This window comes from Poromitra crassiceps (genome assembly GCF_964638095.1).
Source record: "Poromitra crassiceps genome assembly, contig: HAP1_SCAFFOLD_253, whole genome shotgun sequence".
NCBI lineage: Eukaryota > Metazoa > Chordata > Actinopteri > Beryciformes > Melamphaidae > Poromitra > Poromitra crassiceps.
Window position 1 is genome coordinate 171,685 of NW_028152144.1, and position 19,994 is coordinate 191,678.

Sequence of the window (19,994 nt, forward strand, 5' to 3'; positions counted from 1 at the left end):
ACCTCAGCAATGCCACCAAACGTTCGCTATCTGATGAAAGAATCGCATCAGAGTTGTATCAACTGATAACTGACCTGGCTGTCGTCAGGTGAGTCTTGTCTTTCTCTCTCCTCTACCTCTCCTTCCATCCCCTCATCACCCTCCACCTGAAACACACACACACAGTATTATACAGCCTAAGTGGTGCAGTACTTCAATGAAGATTACATTAACATTTTATATCCGAGTCATACTAATATTGCTAGTTCATGATTTGAACATGATTACTTAATGTTAATAGATGTGTGGAGCGGAACCCGTATGCCTTATTACAGTAGTTAGATGTACGACTCGGTTACAAACATCTAATACGATACTGTAAGGCCATGTTCACATTACAGGCAAATCGGATTTGCTGATAAAGTCATTAATCATCATTATCTTGATTGGTTTCCAAAATCTGATTTGGGAGTGTGTCCGCACTGCCACAAATCTGATTTTCAAGTCGGATCTGTGTGTCCAGACCTAAACAACCTATCTGCATGGGTTGCTATGGTAACGACGTGAGCGTCAGTAAATACGTACGTTGGTGACGTGGTTTTCCTGTGCAGAAGCATTTGATGACGAGTTGCGAGTGACATTCAAATCAGATTTGGTGGATCCGCGCGTCCGCACTGAAGACACATCAGTCGAAAGCAAATTGGAAACTACCTCCATATGTGGTTTGGGACAAGTGACACAAATCAGACTTGGAGCGTCCAGACTCATAAAACCAATCTGGATAAAGTCATTAATAGGTCACTAAAGTTCACAAATTAGATTTGGCCTCGTAGTCTGAACATAGCTTAAGCCACTTCTTAACATGCAGTGGAATCCGTATTATAACCTGCTCCTAGCCGGTTGGCCTGCATGTTAAACAACAATTAGCCGGCCTACGCGCACTCCCGCGAGTCCGTATCTTATTCATCTCGGTCCCCGGTGTAGGATCCGGATTAGCGCAAAAGCAGCTGCTGTTTAACTCTGGCAGCTCATGATCCTGATCATGTAGGCTAGCTGTTATGTGGGCGGGTTCACGTAGTTTATTAATTAATGAATCGTTCGGGCAATCGCTTATATCAACAAATTAAACGAGCAAACTCACGGTTTCCTCAAGTGCTGCAAAAACGTCTTGAATTGTTTGGTAGAGATCCCAACGCGCTTCAGCTATGCAGGCAGGCAGGTCCGGTGCATCAGGAGGGACGCTTACTGCTGCGCTGCTTGCTTGCTCCCATGTCAGAAAAAGCCTAACTTTTGTGGGGAGAAATACATTGAAAACTAGGCAGATATGACTTGAATGCCACTTGTAAAATAAATCACCCACAGTGATTGACGACGGTCCGACCACTATTTTGACTGGGCGGCTTTATGTAGCCTAACAAAGGCGGAAGCGCTCATTTTTGGCACATTGCCACCCCTCGTGGTCGGAATGGACTCCGTTAAAACGGCATGTTTTTGAAGCCTCCAGATTTGTCGCTAACGTTAGTCTCTTCTGATAAGTTTTCTCGAGTTGGATGCAGCCAATTATATTGTGTGAGTCAGCCATTTGAGGCAGGCAGTCTTGTGTGACTGTGCGTCCACACTGCGGAGAGGATAGGAGCTGACTGACCGATAGCCTATTTTGAGACATAGGCCTAGCCTAACTTTTGTGGGGAGAAATACATTGAAAACTAGTCAGATATGACTTGAATGCCACTTGTAAAATAAATCACCCACAGTGATTGACGACGGTGTGACCACTATTTTGACTGCCTCATTTTTGGCACAATGCCAGGAATGGACCCTCTGTTAAAACGGCATGTTTTTGAATGGAGTTTGGTTACAAATTCGCTAAAGCTGTTTCCTATCACATTTCTTGTTATCGATACATGCTACCCCCCCCCCCCCCCCCACTGGCAGAAAAAACGGTTCATATCCAGTTGTTTCTAAACAAAGACCCCTCATGTTTAAAAAGGTAAAACCGGAAAATATCCTGTTCTGGACATGATCCAGACTTCATGTTTAAAAGCCACTACAGTCACTTATTATTGATATTGGTTGGTTGATGGGATCCGATAGTGTTGTCTTGCTGTATTTCAGTGTGTACATACCTGGAGTGTTATCAGTGTTTGTCTTAATCCTAGTTTCTTGGGAGACGGAGTTGTGTGTGAACTCTCTGGTCCCCCCTCCTCCTGCCTGCCTCGCTTTGGCACTGCTGAAACCACACGCACACGCACACACGCACGCACACACACACACACACACACACACACACAGACACACACACACACACACACACACACACACACACCACACACACACACACACACACACACACACACACACACACACCACACACACACACACACACACACACACACACACACACACACACACACACCACACACACACACACACACACACACACACACACACACACACACACACACACACACACACAGACAATATTTCTATATTCTAAACATGGAGCTGCAACAATATGAGAAAGATTGTATATATGAGGTGAGGGTCCTACTATAAAATTACTGTCCTCAACTTTCAGATGCTAAATTCTACTTTGGAATGGGGTTTGGCAATGGACCCCGATTTCTCAGATTTCCATAATTCTTACCAAGGAGGAAATACCTGGTACCATGTGTTCATAGAAGGGAGAAGCCAGCACTCCAAATGTCTTTTCATATGATTTAATATCCTCAAACCTGGGCAGCAGACAACGGACGTTTCAGTCAAAGACCTTCCTCAGCGTTGTGCTGTGTCAGGCAAAAAAAGACAGCTAAATACAATCAAGCCGGAAGTACAATCAATTAGAAAATAAAACATTTTACAACACAATTATTCTATATTCTCAAATACACTACTGCCGCATGCACTGGGACGCGTCATCAGTGATGTTATCTGGGGTCGTAAGGTGTTTCGGGTCTGTCAACATCATACACCCTCGCCCAGTAGACCCAGCCGAGGCCAATTAACACGTTGACTGCCACTGACGTATATATACGTCAAAAAAAATCCAGCGGTTCACTGCCATTGACGTATTAATACGATTTTTTTTTTTTGACGGTGCTACGTGGATCAATGCCCCCCGCGTCTCCTATGGAGATATTGGAAGTATTGAATGTGTATAATCTATTTTACCGACCAGCTAGGTGGCGACGGTGCCCTCCCGACAGAGAGAAAGTCAACCAAAAGCAGCCGCCTCCCGCGGCTGCTTCCTCCATTCTCAAGGAAATGGCTTGCCGATTTTACAGTCATCAGTCACCAGACTCGCCGCTCTCGGGCCGCGCCAGCAGCAGCACACGGGGGATTGCAAATTTGCATAAGCCTAGAGTCGCACGGGGCTTCATCGGGGCTCTCAAACCCAAGAGACGAGTGAGACCTATCCACACTCGCTGCCAGGGAGGGAGGCTGCTCAAACTCGCTGCCAGGGAGGGAGGCTGCTCGAACTCGCTGCAGCAGCAGCAGCAGCAGACCACTCGCTTGTGACAAACGCAGGCTGAAAGCCACTAGACACGCCCACGGAGGGAGGAGTTGAAGGAGAGGGCGTTCGGAACTATATTGTTTGGATGTCTGATCTCTCACTGATGCCAAAAATAAATGGTTAAAGTGACTGTTCTGCCTGTTTGATTGAATTTCACAAAACTGCGATTATCTCAGCTTTCTGCCTCAGACCCTGAAACCATGCTGTACTCAACGGCTAATATCTACATAACTACTAACTCTACAAACTAACTCTTTTAGACAGAGAAAGCACACATTCTATTAGTACTTTTCTGAACTTTGTGTTCACAAACTCCAAGCAGAAAAGAATCCTCGGCTCTTTTAAAATGAGCCAGAATCCTCAAAAAACGGCCTGGCAGAAGCTACCTACAGCAAAAAAAAAACGGCTGGCAGTCAATGTGTTAAGACCCCGACTCGCGTCCCAGAAGCCGCTCACGGATCAGCCTTACTACTCTGTCTGCAACGTTGCCCGCGGGAGGGGTAAGCGAGAACGCCCAATCCGCTGCAATAGAGCTAGTGCTACGCCGCAGTATTGGCCCTTCGGTGCATGGAGGATCTAGGCTCTGTGGGTTACTCCCGGCCGTGCTCCTCCTTCGTCTCACCAGACCCTCCCGTGGCAAAGGCAATCCAGAGGCTGAGAGGATGCCTCAAGGACGCCTCAAGAGGGCCTGTGCGCTGCACGTCATTTACCTGCGTCGAGCACCTCGCTCTAGCCTGAAGGACCCCAGGCCGCGCCGATCTTTGCGCAGATTTTCAGGAGGCTAATCCGTAGCGTTTGTGGATTTCTCCCTCACGAGAGAGCCAAGATGGGGTGCTAATCCCATCCCGTACCGGTTGCCTTCTCTCCGGCCGTCAACTGTCGTCAATAGGCCTTACCAGTAGAAGCAAGGATCTGATAATCAAGAATTAGAAAAGCATTTAGAATAATAACTTTACAATAATCACAAGTACAAGTGTTGTATAAACAATTATACAATCAAAGCGGAAGTACTTCACAATAAGGCTCTGTATAAAGAACCTCACAATACCACAACGTAGAATGGGCTCAAGTGCGAACCAGGGCTGGAAGCCCCATTTACTGTAAGAGGAGGTTAGTTAACCTTACTTGTAGTAAACAAATAAAAGGTCCTATTGTTCTCAGTACAACTGATAGGATCATAAATACATTAGGAATATATCAAGAATAGAAAATAGAAAATATAATTTTAATAATAATTGAGCCCAGGAGGTACGGTAGTGCAGTGGTAAGCACTATCGCCTCACAGCTCGAAGGTCGTGGGTTCGATTCCCACCTGGGCCGATGTGAACACTGAAGGAATGCGTGCCCGTCCGCATGTCCTCGAGTGCCCACCACCCGGGTGGGGGTCGGCAAAATGGCCTTTCTGTGTGGAGTTTGCATGTTCTCCCCGTGCCTCCCGGGGGTCTCCTTCATATAGGAACCCCCTTCACAAAAACATGCAACATCCTGGTTGCTTATATGGTTCCTCCTCTGATCGTTAAGGGCGCCTGTTCAGAGGGAGGGGAACTGGTTGGAATAGCGTGAACCTCCCACGTGCTATGTCCTACCGGTGAAGCTTCCTCGGGCAGGTGAAAAGAAGCGGCTGACTTGACTGCCCATGTCTCGGAGGATGCATGGAATCAGTCTCGGCTCTCCCCAGATCGGCAGAGGATGGAGTAGCAACCAGGATTGAGTAATTCAAATGAGCACTAAACGGGGGATAAAAATGGGATAAAAAAACATTTAAAAAATAATAATAATAATTGAGCCCATTCTACGTTGTGGTATTGTGAGGTTCTTTATACAGAGCCTTATTGTGAAGTACTTCTGCTTTGATTGTATAATTGTTTATACTATATATTTATACTACTATTGTTTATAATAACTATTTTATTAGCCAGGATGAATATAAATTTATGCTTCAGAAGCATCCTATACGTCCAGTGTTCTATACTCTTCCTAAAATACACAAGAGTTGTGTGGAACCAGTACCTGGTAGGCCCATTGTGGCGGGTACTCAGTCCCTTACAGAACCCATTTCTAAGTACTTAGATCAACACATTAAATCACTAGTGTCCCTACTTCCGTCTTATCTTAAAGACACCACCGATTTTCTCAACAAGCTAAGTTCTATACAGCACATTGAGGAAGGTAGCTTTTTATGCACAATGGATGTGAACACTGAACAGTCTTTATACTAACGTCACGTGCCCCATATGGAGGGTTTGGAAGCTCTCACACATTATTTAAGCACAAGACAGAACCCTACACCCCCTACTGGTTTTCTAGTGGACCTGTATAAATTAATCCTCAACAGGAATTACTTTAAATTTGAAAAAGCTTATTATTTACAATGTCAGGGTGTCAGCATGGGGAGTCCATGCTCACCCAACTATGCAAATCTTTTCATGGGTAAGTTTGAAGATGACTTTGTACACCATAATAACTAGGGGTGGGGGGGAAAAAATCGATTCACCTAAGTATCGCGATTTTTAATGTCACGATTTTTTGGATCGATCTTTTATTCCAGAATCGATAATCGCAAATTTAAAAAAAAAAAAAAAAAAAAAAGTTTTTTTTTTTTTTTTTTGGGTGCTTGCAGTCAGGCCACTCACTGAACAGCAGGCCAGGCGCCGCCTACTGGTTTACTAGTGGTTTTATTACTTTATTAGTTAGTCTGAAGTAATAATTACACTTCAGGGTTAAAGTGGGTGTATCTCATTGTAAAATTGGACTTCAAACGGCCCAAATCTGGCTTCAAACGGCCCAAATTTCACACGCGTTGGCCCATATCGGCCTGGCCTGCTTGGTATCTAATGCCCGGCCTGAATTATGATCCCAGTCCGCCCCTGTTTTTAACTATATCGCCCAGCCCTACTCATGATATATAATATACAGTCTCTAGTGTATGATTCAACTTTTCCCATGTTCTAATCTAGTGTAAAAAAGCAAACAAACTGAAAAAAGAAAAGAAAAAAATAAACAAAAATCGCAATAAATCGTAATATCGAATCGCAATAATCGTAGAATCGCAATACTTAAGAATCGCAATATAAATCGAATCGGCACCCAAGAATCGTGATAGTATCGAATCGGGAGATAAGTGAATCGCCACAGCCCTAATAATAACCCTTTTGGTGCCTTTTTTGAGTGTTGGTTCCGTTTTATTGATGATGTATTTCTTATTTTCACTGGGTCTCTCGTCCAACTGGAGGAATTTAAGGTATATATAGATTCCAGATTGCCTTCTATAAAATTTTCAATTGAATATAGCCTTGATTCAGTCTCCTTTTTGGATGTCCGTGTGAAAAAATCAGATTTCCTCACGACCAAGGTCTACAGGAAAAAGACAGACAGAAACAGCTTTTTAGACTTCTCCAGTTACCATCCTCCCAGTCTTAAAAGGGGTTTACCTTACAGCCAGCTTTTGAGGATCAGAAGAATTTGTAACAGAGATACTGATTTTGAAGAACAAGCTGCTGAACTGTGTGCTCGTTTCAGGGCGAAGGGTTACAACAATAAGGTTCTAGACAATAGCCTCCAGAAGGTCAGAATATTGAAGAGAGATGACTTATTGGCGCCCAAAGTTTCCTCTGTCCAGAATGTTAATATGGTTTGTGCCACTACCTTTTCTCCTGTGTCCCAGGACATAAAATCCTGTGTTTTAAAACACTGGCACATATTACATAGTGACCCCCAAGTGGGCCACGTATTTATTAAATCTCATGTTTGCTCATAAACGAGCAAGAAATCTGAGAGATGTATTAGTCAGAACTGACTGTTACACACACCCTCTACATTTTTTATCTATTTTACCTAATGGGAATTTTCCTTGTTCAAACTGTATTCACTGCAATGCTATGATCAGAGGTGGGTCCTTACACCCACACTCAGGTAAGAAGTTCCTTATCAAAAGTAGGATTTCCTGCAAGACTAAGTTTGTTGTTTACCTTTTGAAATGTCCCTGTGGCCTCTGTTATGTAGGCAAAACCATGAGGGAACTAAAGGTTCGCATTTCTGAACATAAAAGTAACATTAGAAATAAAGAAGAGAAGTCGTCTGTAGTCAGACACTTTAATTCATTTGGGCATGATGTGTGTTCTCTCAGATTCCAGGGGATCGAGGCTGTTGGCCCCTTAAAGAGGGGGGGCGAGACAGAGCTTTATTGCAAAGGGAGGCATTTTGGATTCATGCCCTACAAACAGAACACCCTAAAGGCCTCAATGAGGAGCTACTTCTTAGCCGTTTTCTTTAAAACCTTTTTAAAATTATATTTTCTATTTTCTATTCTTGATATATTCCTAATGTATTTATGATCCTATCAGTTGTACTGAGAACAATAGGACCTTTTATTTGTTTACTACAAGTAAGGTTAACTAACCTCCTCTTACAGTAAATGGGGCGTCCAGCCCTGGTTCGCACTTGAGCCCATTCTACGTTGTGGTATTGTGAGGTTCTTTATACAGAGCCTTATTGTGAAGTACTTCCGCTTTAATTGTATAATTGTTTATACAACACTTGTAATTGTGATTATTGTAAAGTTATTATTCTAAATGTTTTTCTAATTCTTGATTATCAGATCCTTGCTTCTACTGGTAAGGCTTATTGTGTTGTAAAATGTTTTATTTTCTAATTGATTGTACTTCCGGCTTGATTGTATTTAGCCGTATTTTTTTGCCTGACACAGCACAACGCTGAGGAAGGTCTTTGACTGAAACGTTTGTTGTCTGCTGCCCAGGTTTGAGGATAATTAAATCATATGAAAAGACATTTGGAGTGCTGGCTTCTCCCTTCTCTGATTTGTTTTACAAGGAACCATGTGACAGTAGCATTTCAACAACAAAGGTTACTACCAATTTACACACACACACACACACACACACACACACACACACACACACACACACACACACACACACACACACACACACACACACACACCTACACTGGGAGTTGTGTACTATAAAAACAAAACCTGGAAATCCTCCAAAAGCAGCAGCAGCAACAACAACAACAACAACAACAAGACAAATCACATGCCTGAGTACATCAACATTGCGAACATAAATGTGTGTTATGGTGAAACCCCACCAAAGCGCACGTGCCGCATCTGAGAGCGATATGCTCACGTTATTCACGCAATCCCGAGTCCTAAATGGGTATAAAGTAGGGATGTTCATTTTGAAAATTTTCCAAAATCGATAATTGGTGAAAATTAACGATCAATTATCGATTATCGATCATATTAACTCATTCTCTGCCAGGGTCATTTCGGTCTGTGTGCTCCCAGTGCCAGGATTTTGAGCATATTTCCTGATCTTCCAGGACCCACAGAATATTCTGTGCTAGGAATAAAATTACACAACATATCTCACAATAAAGCAGAGACTCTCTTCTTAACCCTTGTAAAAAACTGAAACTCGACCATGTTTCCTTGTTTAGTTACAAGCAGTGGAAGTTCGCTTGTTTTCACGAAAAATGCCCTCCTTGGGACATAAATGGGAGAAAAAGAGGTTTTTAGTGAAGGGCACCGTTTCAAGCAGAACTCTCTTTTGAGCCTTTTATTTTTTGCCTCAGTGACACATCAGACATATACAGTATTTGTTTTCCCAAATAAATAAATAAAAAATAAAAAATAAGAGAATGTATTTGAGGGAGCTGTGTCGGTCTTAGCTTGATAAAAGCATAAACAAATGGAAAGAACCCTTATGTGGTCACACTCACACACTCTCTCTCTCTCTCTCTCACACTCTCACTCACACACACACACACACACACACACACACACACAGGAATAACGAGTGCTGTAACGTTACCTGCTGTCACGTTACCTCTCATAACTAACGTTAGCACAGAAGATCACACAATAGCTACGTTAGTGCTGTAAACTTTGAAATGTTTATGTGACACATGTTTCGCCTTGGTTGCTGGGGACGGGTGTGTGACGCGGTTTGACGCGTTTGACGTATCCATGTGGTTCCCCCTCCCTTGAGTGTGACAGAGAGCTCCCCTTGAGAGGGAGATCTGGCAAGAGGAAACGTGAAGCGAGTCATGCCGGCGGCATAAGTTATAAACAATGCGTGACAATTATACTCGAATGTTGTGTGTGTGATCATTTCATCTCAAACGCGATACAAAAAATAGGCTACTTTTTACCATCGTCATTGCTCTCTCCAAGTGGCACCCATTTCTCCTCCTCCGATTCATCTGTGTCACAGAACGCTGTGAAGGGGAGCCTTCGTCGCCATGGCGCTCCGTCGTGGAGCAATAACAAAAACGCTGGCGTCTTCCTCGCCATCGTCGCCAGCCGAGAACTCTGGATCGGACTCTGTTTCGACCACAGGCTCCACCCATAAATACTAAACTAGCGGGTTCCTTTTATCAATTTGACCTGAAACAATGTCACAGGCTGGGAAAGTGTCTGATGTACCGGTAATGTAAACAGCCAAAACATGAAAGTACGTCCGAGTACGTCTTTGGCACAGAACGCCATTGTTAAAAGTACGTCCGGGTACGTCTTTGGCAGAGAATGAGTTAATACTTAGAAAATGTTCAATATTTTTTTTTTTTTTTTTTTTACAAAATGAATGTCTATGGCAGAAAATACGAAAGACAACGTGTTCTCCTCAATGAACTCTTTATTTCAATGTGTCTCCAACACTGCTGTCCCCGGCACATGCCAGTGTGAATTTCCCATGTTTAAAACAGTTTTGTTGGCACAAAGGCCCGTGCCCAGCCAGAAAACTAGAGACTATATGAAGCTCCACCTCACGTTAAGCTTCTGGCATACTCTTCGCGCACGCGCTGGAGGCGGGGCTCCGAGGAGGGCGCACGCACTCTGCGCGGGCCAAAACAGAACATACTCAGTGCTCAGCTCGCTCCTCCAGGCAGTCTGAATGAAATTGAATGTAACGTTCCCAATTCTATGTATTAAATTCTAAAAAACGACCCTCAACATTTGGGAAGGCTAACTAGTTCGTTATAATCGAACATCATGCTTCAAATGGGACTTTACGATGGTGAGGACTCAATCACAGCAGATATCCACTGATAGCCTACCACGGAGATCTCACAGGCACAGGCAGCAAAACCCGACGCGCTGATAGAAAAATCTCCATGGACGCGCCGCGCTGCGCTCAGGCCTCGCCCCCCAACACGCCCCGTGCGATGACATCATAATCGCCGCGCGCCCTATGCACTTGGCTGGGCGCGAAGAGTATGCCAGAAGCTTTAGTCGGCTGTGCAATGGAGTGGGGCGAGGAGGAACGAATTCCACCCAAACCTAGTCAATTTTTTTTTTTTTTTTTTTAATAATTAAAAAATCGATCCAAATGCCACAGGATCGATTCCAATCCTTAACACTTTAAGTGCCACGGCCCTTGGGCAAAAGGTTGCTTGCTGTGCCACATAGGCCGCAATGCATTTTAAAACAGTCATATAATTTCTTTAATAATTACTATGTAAACACTGAACACGCACAAATAACGATGAGACTCTCTTCTATCACCTGCAAAAAAAAGTTTATTGATCCCATTTTCCGTTCTTTAGTTATGAGCCGGAGAAGATAGCTTGATTGAACGAAAAACAGAGCTTTTTTTCTACGAGCTGAGATAATGAGCCTTTTGTGAAATTAAACATTTCAAGCACATCACTGACTCTGAAGCTAATTTTCTGATGTAGTCACACCTCAAAAATAATTTCCTTCAATAAAACAGTGAAGGCAAGGGAATTTTGTTTGGAAGAATAATATTTTTAGCTGAAACCAGCAGCGCTGGCGCCTGCATGCGCTGCTGGTTGCAGCTTCTTGCTGATCTTTTGCTGCTGGTGGGCATCGGATATTCTGGCTTGCGTTTGCCAACCCTGTCCTGCTGTCTGGGTCTGTGTTGTGTACTTGGCTCTGCGTGCCCACCTCCCCCCCTCCTCCTCCCCCCCCCCCCCCGTTGTGGGAGGAGTGTCTCTCTGCTCTGCTGTTTTCTCTGCCTGTGCTCAGCACTGAAAAAGTCCGCTAGATCCTGCTTTTTTACAGCCGCGTGTACCAGCTCCCATGCTTCAAGTTGAGAATAATAACAAATCCACGGCTGATCATGCAAATGGGTGTTGCAGCCGACACGGAGGCTGTTGCAGCGGACACCGAGGTGCTCAATTGTGATAGCAGATTGGCTGCTGCAGGGGCACAGCTAAACGTTGCTTCAATGAAGCAGCTGCATACGGACGGATGCGATGCGATTTCCTGCTTTTCCCCAACGACATGGGGACTTCTTCTGTGTGTTTCACTCCACGTTCTCTCATCTGGAGAGCGCTGTCGCCACCTAAGGGTTCTGTAAAATAGGTTAGACACATTCAATACCTCTGATATTGTAAGAGGCGATGTAAGAGGCATAGATCGACACCCCCCCGTCAAAAAAAAAAATTCGAGTTATTGACGCCATTTGGCGTCGCTGGCACTCTACGGTAAATTTCTAATGACGCCATATGGCGTCGCTGGCACTGAATGTGTTAACGATCAATTATCGATTTTCGATAATTGATGAACATCCCTAGTATAAAGGATGTGATGTAGGCCAGGGGAAGCTGGGGGAAAGAATGGAAGACTTAGACATGAAGGAGGCAACTGCAGGGCGAGACTTACAGGCGAGCGACCCACAATAAGATCCATAGAGACCCTACTGCTGTCGCGCGGCTAAAAAGAAACAGGTAATAAACTCAAACCAAATTGCTTTGGAGCTTAATGCCATCAACCCCGATGATGCAACTGTTCTCCGAGCCCAGACGCTTATTCCTGAGGCCTTTCAAACTAAAGTCGTAGAGAACACTGGGAAGCTTTGAAGGGCTGGAATCAAACTTTTCCTTTTTTTTGTGTGCACTTGGCAGGAGAAACTACTGTTCATCAGATTCATTCAAGTTCATAAAATACATCAAAGGACGCAAATCAGATGATGACCATAAAAAGCATATTAGGATAGCGGCCTGTGTGTGTTTGAATGTTCAACATTATATCTATGGTGGCTGTAGGCGGTAGGGGCGGTTTAGTGTGGGTTAGGTTGGGGTAGGCTGGGATGAGTGGAGACATCTTTGAATGTCTGTGTTTAGGGACATTTTTCCCAACCAGTTAATATTAAATAAGGTCGAGAGAACAACCGGTGTCACTTTCTTCCACCGTGAAGATCATACGAGCTTCCTCAGCTGTGCCGATGGTCAGGATGTTTCATTTAACTGCTTCTCAGTACGACCTAGCCGTCAAGGTAGTGCATGAATATTATATTTGCCACAAAAGGCCAAATTTATTCAGGTGGGGTGGTCGCGTTGTAGTTAGCAGGCTTCTACCTATCTACACTGCTGTCAAAACAAGCTAGCCCGTCAGGTGAGCTGTCTCTCCATCACTGCTGCTACTTCATATAAAAGAGAAAGTTGAATTCACTTGAACACTTGTGAAGAATGTGTACTGTAGTTTCTTCTTTCTTGACATTTTTCACAACACAAGCTATCAGCTCTGAGTAACCTGTCTGTGGCTCTGGTGGCTGCTTGGTGTTTGAATGCATGTTTGTTTGTTGCATGGCACGTGCCGGTGGTATGGAGTTTGCCGTTTAAGCACTGTGCTTGGTCTGAAGGACACCGCACAGCCGGGAAACTAGAGGCTGTCTCACAAAGCTAACTAAGTTTCACTACCGGGGCATGGTGGCACAGTGGTAGAGATCTTGCCTCACAGCAAGAAGGTCCTGGGTTCAATTCCCGCTTTGGGATGCTGTTGGCACGCCTCCCCATGCCTTCTGTGCCCCGTGTCCAGGTGGGCTATCTTGTGAAAAGGGCCTTTCTGTGTGGACTTTGCATGTTCTCCCTGGTGCTCCCTTGGGGTTTCCTCCATATAAGACCAATATGGACCCCCACTAAAAACATGCAAGAAGATGGTGGTCCGAGCGCATGGTGAGAGGACTCACTTGTTGTTGCTGAGATTGATGACATTGAGCTTCTGCATGTCACCCAGCTCCTCAGGCAAAGACTCCAGCTTGTTGGAATGCAGGAACAGCACAGTCGCACTCTTCCAGTTGCCCATCTGTGAGGGGAGGAAAGCAGGGAGTCAGAGCCGTCACGCCTGGGCTGACAGACATGCCACACCGCTTTACTCTATATGGCTGCAACTAACCCTTATTTTCATTGTTGATTAATTTGTCTATTATTTTCTTAATTAATCAATTACGTAGATGTTTGGTCTATAAAATGTCAGGACATGGTTTCGATCAGTGTTCCCCTAAAGCCCAAGATGACATCCTCAAATGTCTTGTTTTGTCCACAACTCAAAGATATTCAGTTCAAACCAAAAAATATTCACATTTGAGAAGCTGGAATCAGAGGATTTGACTTTGTTTTCTTATAAAAATGACTCAAACCGATTATCAAAATAGTTGCAGATTAATGTAATAGTTGACAACTAATAGATTAATCGGTGCAGCTCTACTTTACTCATGTGTGCGCGCATGCACGCACACACACACGCACGCACGCATGCACACACACACACACACACACGCACACACACACACACACACACACACACACGGACACACATCTACACTCACCTCTGGGGGGAGCTGTGTAAGGAAGTTGTGATCTGCAGCAAAGGTGCGGATGTTGGTACACTGGCCGATGGTGGAAGGCAAGGCCTGGATTTCATTGAAACTACAGTCCAGCTCATTCAAGGCCATCAGTCTGGTGCAGAGAGGAGCAGAAAGGGGCAGACAAGAGGACTTTTATTCATGCATTGTAAATTGTTTTTACTTTGTGAAAGGAGTTTGCAACTCTTGACTAAGTTCATATCTAAATGAATGTTAGAAAAGTAAGCTACCACTTCATGTCAAAGATCTGGAACATCCACATGGTAAAAATGAACTGTAATGTCCAACTTAAGGCTTTACGAGCAGCTATGCTATGCGGTATGGCCAACGTTCTAGAACATGCTGCTATATTATCCAGTGAAATCTTTGGATCCCCGGCTAATCAAGTATTTTAAGTATTTTTCCGATGACCGAGAAGCATGACATTGTGAAATCGTTCTAAATTGCCTCCTGTGCTAAGAGAGAGAATAGTGACCACGGAAGTCCACAATGCTTGCGAGCCTGCGAGGTAATAACGTAGGCTACTAGCCTACTATTTATGAAAGACTTGGATGTGCAAATATCGCAACGCCAAACTTTCCAGCAGCAAGCTCCTGAAATGGACTAAGTGATCCTCTGTTTATTCTCAACAGAAAAACTCTGCCTACGTGCATCTCTCTCTCATGCATGTAAACAGGAATATTAGTGGATTATTCATTTAGTTGGAATATTGTCATTTTCCGAATATGGGCAAAAACCGGAATATTGCGTGCATGTAAACGTTGTCGGCCCTTGCCTGGTCTTTTGCTTGTGCAAGAAGAAAGGAGGAGGCAGAGGCAGAAAAATAAGTAGAAACCACAGCACTAAATGGGTGATATCATGCAGCGACAGGCTCAAGGGGCTTTCTCGAGGGTCCCGTCGTCGTGGAAACAATTACTTCTGTATTGGAATGATCAGATTCGCTTAACGAGCGCACCAGCCAATCAGAGTGATTTCTCTCACCGACGGCGATTCAACACGTCAAATCGGCCGCAAAAGCAGCCGACAAGGCCAACTAGAGCCGACTGTGCGGGACACAGCACAAAAACGACAGACGCTCACCGACGGCACAGAAAGCATCGGAGCACATTCTTAATGAGAATATCTGATCTACTCTGACAGGTTGTTTTTTTTCCAGTCATGCGTGGATGCCAGATGAAAACTCTGCAGAGTTTTAAGCTATTGATGTGACACTCACCCTCCCACGGAGTCTGGCAAGTACATCAGCTGATTCTCATCCACTTTCAGAGCAGTCAGTTTCTTCAGTGAGCCTGGGAGAGAGAGAGAGAGAGAGAGAGAGAGAGAGAGAGAGAGAGAGCATTACAGAGAAGCATAATATAATACAGCTCAGGGCAGTTATTGATTATCACTTGCTGTCATATCACAAAAGAGGAATATCCATTACAGCAGTTGGAAAAAGTTGATTGAATTAATTCATATACACATAATGATTTAATGTGTCTTTATTTTCAAGTCAATTGGATCGAGTGTCTTTCCCTCGAGAGTTTCAGGAAGAAAATACTCAGGAAACATCATCACAAGTCAAGACAAATCAGAAATATGCAATCAAACATTCAGGTAGAGATTGTGTGTCCTCCCACAGCAGTGCCTATCACATTTTCACAAGAATAGAACTTGTGCTTCCTTAACTGTCTAAGTTTGATCAAACATCTCATCATCTGCAGAAAGTGCTTGAATGATGAAGTCTGAGTAGACAGGTTCAGAGGAGTACAGCGTCTCTCTCTTGAACTTGAGTGACTGACCTGAATTCACCTCGAGGACCACGGCGCTGTAGCTATAGCACAGTGTAGGGGTGCACAATTAAATCGAATATTAATTGTGATCAAGATTTTGGCTTCCGAAATGGAAGATCTGCCCCTCCTCCAGAGCCCAAACACGCTGCGGTGCATGTAGTTCCAACTCGAGTCAAGAACAGAGAGCCGGCCTGTTTGTGCGTTAATGTTGAAACCTTCCTTGGTAGAAGATGACAGTTCAAAGAGATACAGTCTTATCATTATCATATATGCACGATGTTCCCAAAGTCAAAGAGTGATCGTGTTAAATAATCGTGATCTCAACATTGATCAGAATAATCATTAAAAGTAATTTTCCACTTACAATCCTCTCTCATTAACTGACATTTTGTGCAAGTGAGTGAGTCGTGCAAAGAGATTGTAAAGAGATTCTTCACACAGCACGTCAAGATCCACTAGAGAACTACATTTCCTAGCCTTTCAGTAAAAACATTGTGAAACTTGCAAACACTTACCAGTCCAATCTAGTTACAAGATTGAACTGATAGGTGATTGCTGAAAGAAAAGCTACAGAACGGTACATAAAGAAAGGTCCAATCTAATCCCTAGATTTTGCACTTTAAACACTTTCACTGTAAGTGAAATCTTTATAGAATATGCAAAAATACTAGTCTTAGTAGAACATAGAATGTCTCCGGGCAGTTCACGGTGCACTGCACGTAACATTTCCAGAGGGCAGAGAAGTTTGTATTTTCTCAAAATCTCCTCAAGGTGCTTTTTGACTATTTGACCTGGGGGGATTTAAACTTCCATCCTTCTCACTGACTGGAACCCCCACCAGAACTCCCTGAGCAACCTCTGCCTCCATACTAATGCTGCACTAGGTTCCACCAGCCTACCAGGGCTACACAGAGGCATGCTAAGCTAATGCTATGCTGAGATACAGCATGCGGTACTACATTAGATTACGTTACATTACATTACGTCATTTGGCAGATGCTTTTATCCAAAGCGACTTACAATAACACATTTTCTGTCAGCAATAGAGCAATCAACTATGGAGCACAGTCTATGACAACTACAACTTCTGAAGGAACAGTGGTACAAGTTTAGGTTAGTGGTACAAGGTTGGTTAGTTTTTTTTTTTTTTTTTTTTTTTTTTTTTTTTAAGGAAAGAGAGAACGAAGTTAGATCAAGAAGGGCCCAGATGGAGCCTGAAAAGGTGAGTCTTTAGTCTTTTCCGAAAGATCGGCAGTGATTCAGCAGTCCTGACCGAAGGTGGAAGCTCGTTCCACCATTGAGGTGCCAGGGACGAGAAGAGTCGAGATCGGGATGAGCGACTTTTGAGTCCCCGTAGAGAAGGAGGGGCGAGGCGACCTGCACTGGTGGAGGAGCGAAGGGAGCGCTGAGAGGTTTGGAACCTGACCATGGATTGCAGGTACAGGGGAGCTGACTGGTGTACTGCCCTGTAGGCCAGTACCAGTGTCTTGAATTTGATGCGGGCCGAGATGGGAAGCCAGTGGAGCTCCTGGAAGAGGGGAGTGACGTGAGAGAATTTGGGTTGGTTGAATACCAGACGGGCTGCAGCGTTCTGAATGAGCTGAAGCGGTCGGATGTCGGTGGCAGGTAGGCCGGCCAGGAGCACGTTGCAGTAGTCCAGGCGGGAGGAGACAAGAGACTGGACCAGTAGTTGAGTCGCTTCTCTTGTGAGAAAGGGACGGATTTTGCGGATGTTGTAGAGGGAGAACCTACAGGAGCGTGCTGTAGCAGCTATGTTGGCAGAGCAAGACAGCTGGTTGTCAAGGACCACCCCAAGGTTCTTAGCTGTTTGGGAGGGAAGTACAGTGGTGTTGTCAATGGAGATGGAGAGATCTGTGAGAGGGCAGTCTTTTCCTGGGAGGAAGAGTAGCTCTGTCTTACCAAGGTTGAGCTTGAGGTGGTGGGCAGACATCCAGTCGCCAATGTCTTTGAGGCATGCAGAGATGCGAGCTTCGATTTGAGTGTCGGAGGGGGGGAAGGAAAGGAAAAGCTGGGTGTCATCAGCACAGCAGTGATAAGAAAAGCCATGAGAAGAGATCACATAGGCAAGAGATCTGATATAGAGAAGGAAAAGTAAGGGGCCCAGGACTGAGCCCTGGGGGACACCGGTGGTAAGAGGACAGGATCTGGAGAGGGACCCTCTCCATGAGACCTGGTATGAGCGGTTCGAGAGGTAGGAAGCAAACCAGGGGAGTGCAGAACCTGAAATGCCGAGGTCAGACAGAGTGGAAAGACGGATTTGGTGGTTGACTGTATCGAAAGCAGCAGACAGGTCAAGGAGGACAAGAACAGAAGAGAGGGATGAGGCCTTAGCAGTGTGAAGGGCCTCTGTGACAGCAAGAAGAGCTGTCTCAGTGGAGTGAGAGGCCTTGAAACCGGACTGCAGAGGGTCCAGGAGGTCATTTTGGGAGAGATAGAGAGAAAGTTGTTCGGACACTGCTCGTTCGAGGGTTTTGGAAAGGAATGAGAGAAGAGAGACAGGTCTGTAGTTGTGAATAGCAGTAGGGTCAAGGGAGGGTTTCTTAAGCAGAGGCTTGACTCTTGCAGTCTTTAGAGCAGGCGGAACAAGACCAGAGGACAGAGAGGAGTTAATGAAGGTGGTGAGGAAGGGAGATATGTTAGGTGAGATGGTTTGGAGGAGAGAGGAAGGGATAGGATCGAGGGGGCAGTAAGTGGCTCGGTTCGAGCTGATGAGTTTAAGCACTTCATCAGGAGAGAGGAGAGAAGGAAGGAAATCCAGGGACAGTGGGCCGAGGAGCAGGATTGGAGTCGGGAGTGTTAGTGAGGGTGCCTGGAGGATGGAAGGAGGAGCTCATGTCATCCACCTTTTTAGTAAAGAAGGTTACAAAATCATCAGCAGAGAGGGAGGAGGGAGGGGGAGGGGAGGGAGGGTTGAGGAGCGTGGAGAAGGTGGAGAACAGTTTACTGGGATTGGATGCAGAGGACTGGATTTCAGAGATGAAGAAGGAGGTTTTTGCTTTAGAGACAGTATCAGTGAAGTTTGAGTGGATAAGGTGGTAGGAAGAGAGATCTTCAGGGAGATGTGATTTTCTCCATTTTCTCTCAGCTGCCCGAAGCTCAGTTCGATAAGTTCGCAGAGATTCAGTCAGCCAAGGAGAAGGGGGAGAAGATTGGGCAGGCTTAGTGGTGAGTGGGCAAAGAGAATCAAGAGCGGAGGAGAGAGAGGAGAGAAGAGTGGTGGAAGCCTCGTCGGTGGACAGGAGAGCAAATTGCTCGGCAGGGGGAAGTAAGGAGAGGACGGTAGAAGAGAGGGAGTCGGGTGAGAGAGTTTTTAAGTTGCGTCGGGTGGTGGAAGAGTGAGGGGGAGATGGGTGGGAGGAGGGGAGGGGGATGGGAAGGGAGAAGGTGATAAAGTGGTGGTCGGATACAGGAAGAGGAGTCACAATGAGATTAGAGGTGGAGCAGGATCTGGTGAAGACCAGGTCAAGCACACTGGTGTGTGTGTGTGTGTGTGTGTGCGTGCGCGTGTGTATGTATGTGCGTGTGTGGGTAGAACCACAAGGGGGACAAGCCAGGGAGCGACACGTAAACATGGAGTGTACGTGAAGAAAAAAAGCTGTGCTGTGCTGTGCCAACATGTGCAGGGACTAAATGAAGAATTGAGTATGATGTTGAATGTGTTGGTGTTTGATTACATTATTTCTCAATATTCTTGCTTGTCATATATTATTGTGGACGGAGTGCTGCTCTAATACAGCATCACCACCGCTTCTATGTTTTCTATGAGTGCTGTCATCATGTGATTGGCTTATTGATTCGCACCTCCTACTCCCTTGTAACCAATGAGAAATCATCCTCTCTGGAGTGGAGGCTTTTTTAACTGTTGTATTATCTGTCTTCACTGTTGGACTCTGAAGAAGAAGACGCTGCTCGCGTCGAAACGTTAGTTTTACTTCGTTTCGAACTCAAGCTCTCACTAGTGCCTTAAACGCTGCAACGCAGCCCTATGGAAGACTGTTATTTTGCTCCAAAATTACTTTTCATTAAAACCTGACCACCCACCCCTAGGTGGCGTGGTACCCCCTGGGACTGACACGGATC

At 44.9% G+C, this 19,994-nt stretch overlaps 2 protein-coding genes across 2 annotated transcripts in view; both read right to left on the bottom strand.

Annotated features, from left to right (window-relative positions):
• LOC310770875 (uncharacterized protein) overlaps nt 1–128 on the bottom strand; it is a gene marked incomplete at its 5' end in the record, with an annotated part of 34,269 nt that extends 34,141 nt beyond the window's left edge. Inside the window, one exon of the mRNA XM_083663579.1 lies at nt 75–128. Within this exon, the coding sequence (XP_083519705.1) occupies nt 75–128 (54 nt within the window). The remainder of the gene's footprint in view (nt 1–74) is intronic.
• Nucleotides 29–15,370, bottom strand: LOC310770870 (uncharacterized protein). The gene is made up of 5 exons (XM_083663574.1): nt 15,338–15,370; nt 14,086–14,215; nt 13,447–13,562; nt 2,106–2,209; nt 29–146 (listed from the first exon to the last, which is right to left on the bottom strand). The coding sequence occupies exons 1-5, from the start codon at nt 15,361–15,363 to the stop codon at nt 136–138; spliced, it is 387 nt and encodes a 128-aa protein (XP_083519700.1). The 5' UTR covers nt 15,364–15,370; the 3' UTR covers nt 29–135.
• Between the last annotated feature and the right edge of the window lie 4,624 nt (nt 15,371–19,994).

Bases quoted from the DNA above. Each gene is read 5' to 3' on its own strand.
- LOC310770870 (XM_083663574.1), bottom strand. From the start codon at position 15,363: ATGTACTTGCCAGACTCCGTGGGAGG. The intron at 13,563-14,085 runs GTGAGTGTAGAT...CTCCCCTCACAG, and splicing joins TTACACAGCTCCCCCCAGAG to ATGGGCAACTGGAAGAGTGC. The intron at 2,210-13,446 runs GTGAGTCCTCTC...GTGTGGTTTCAG, and splicing joins ATCAATCTCAGCAACAACAA to CAGTGCCAAAGCGAGGCAGG.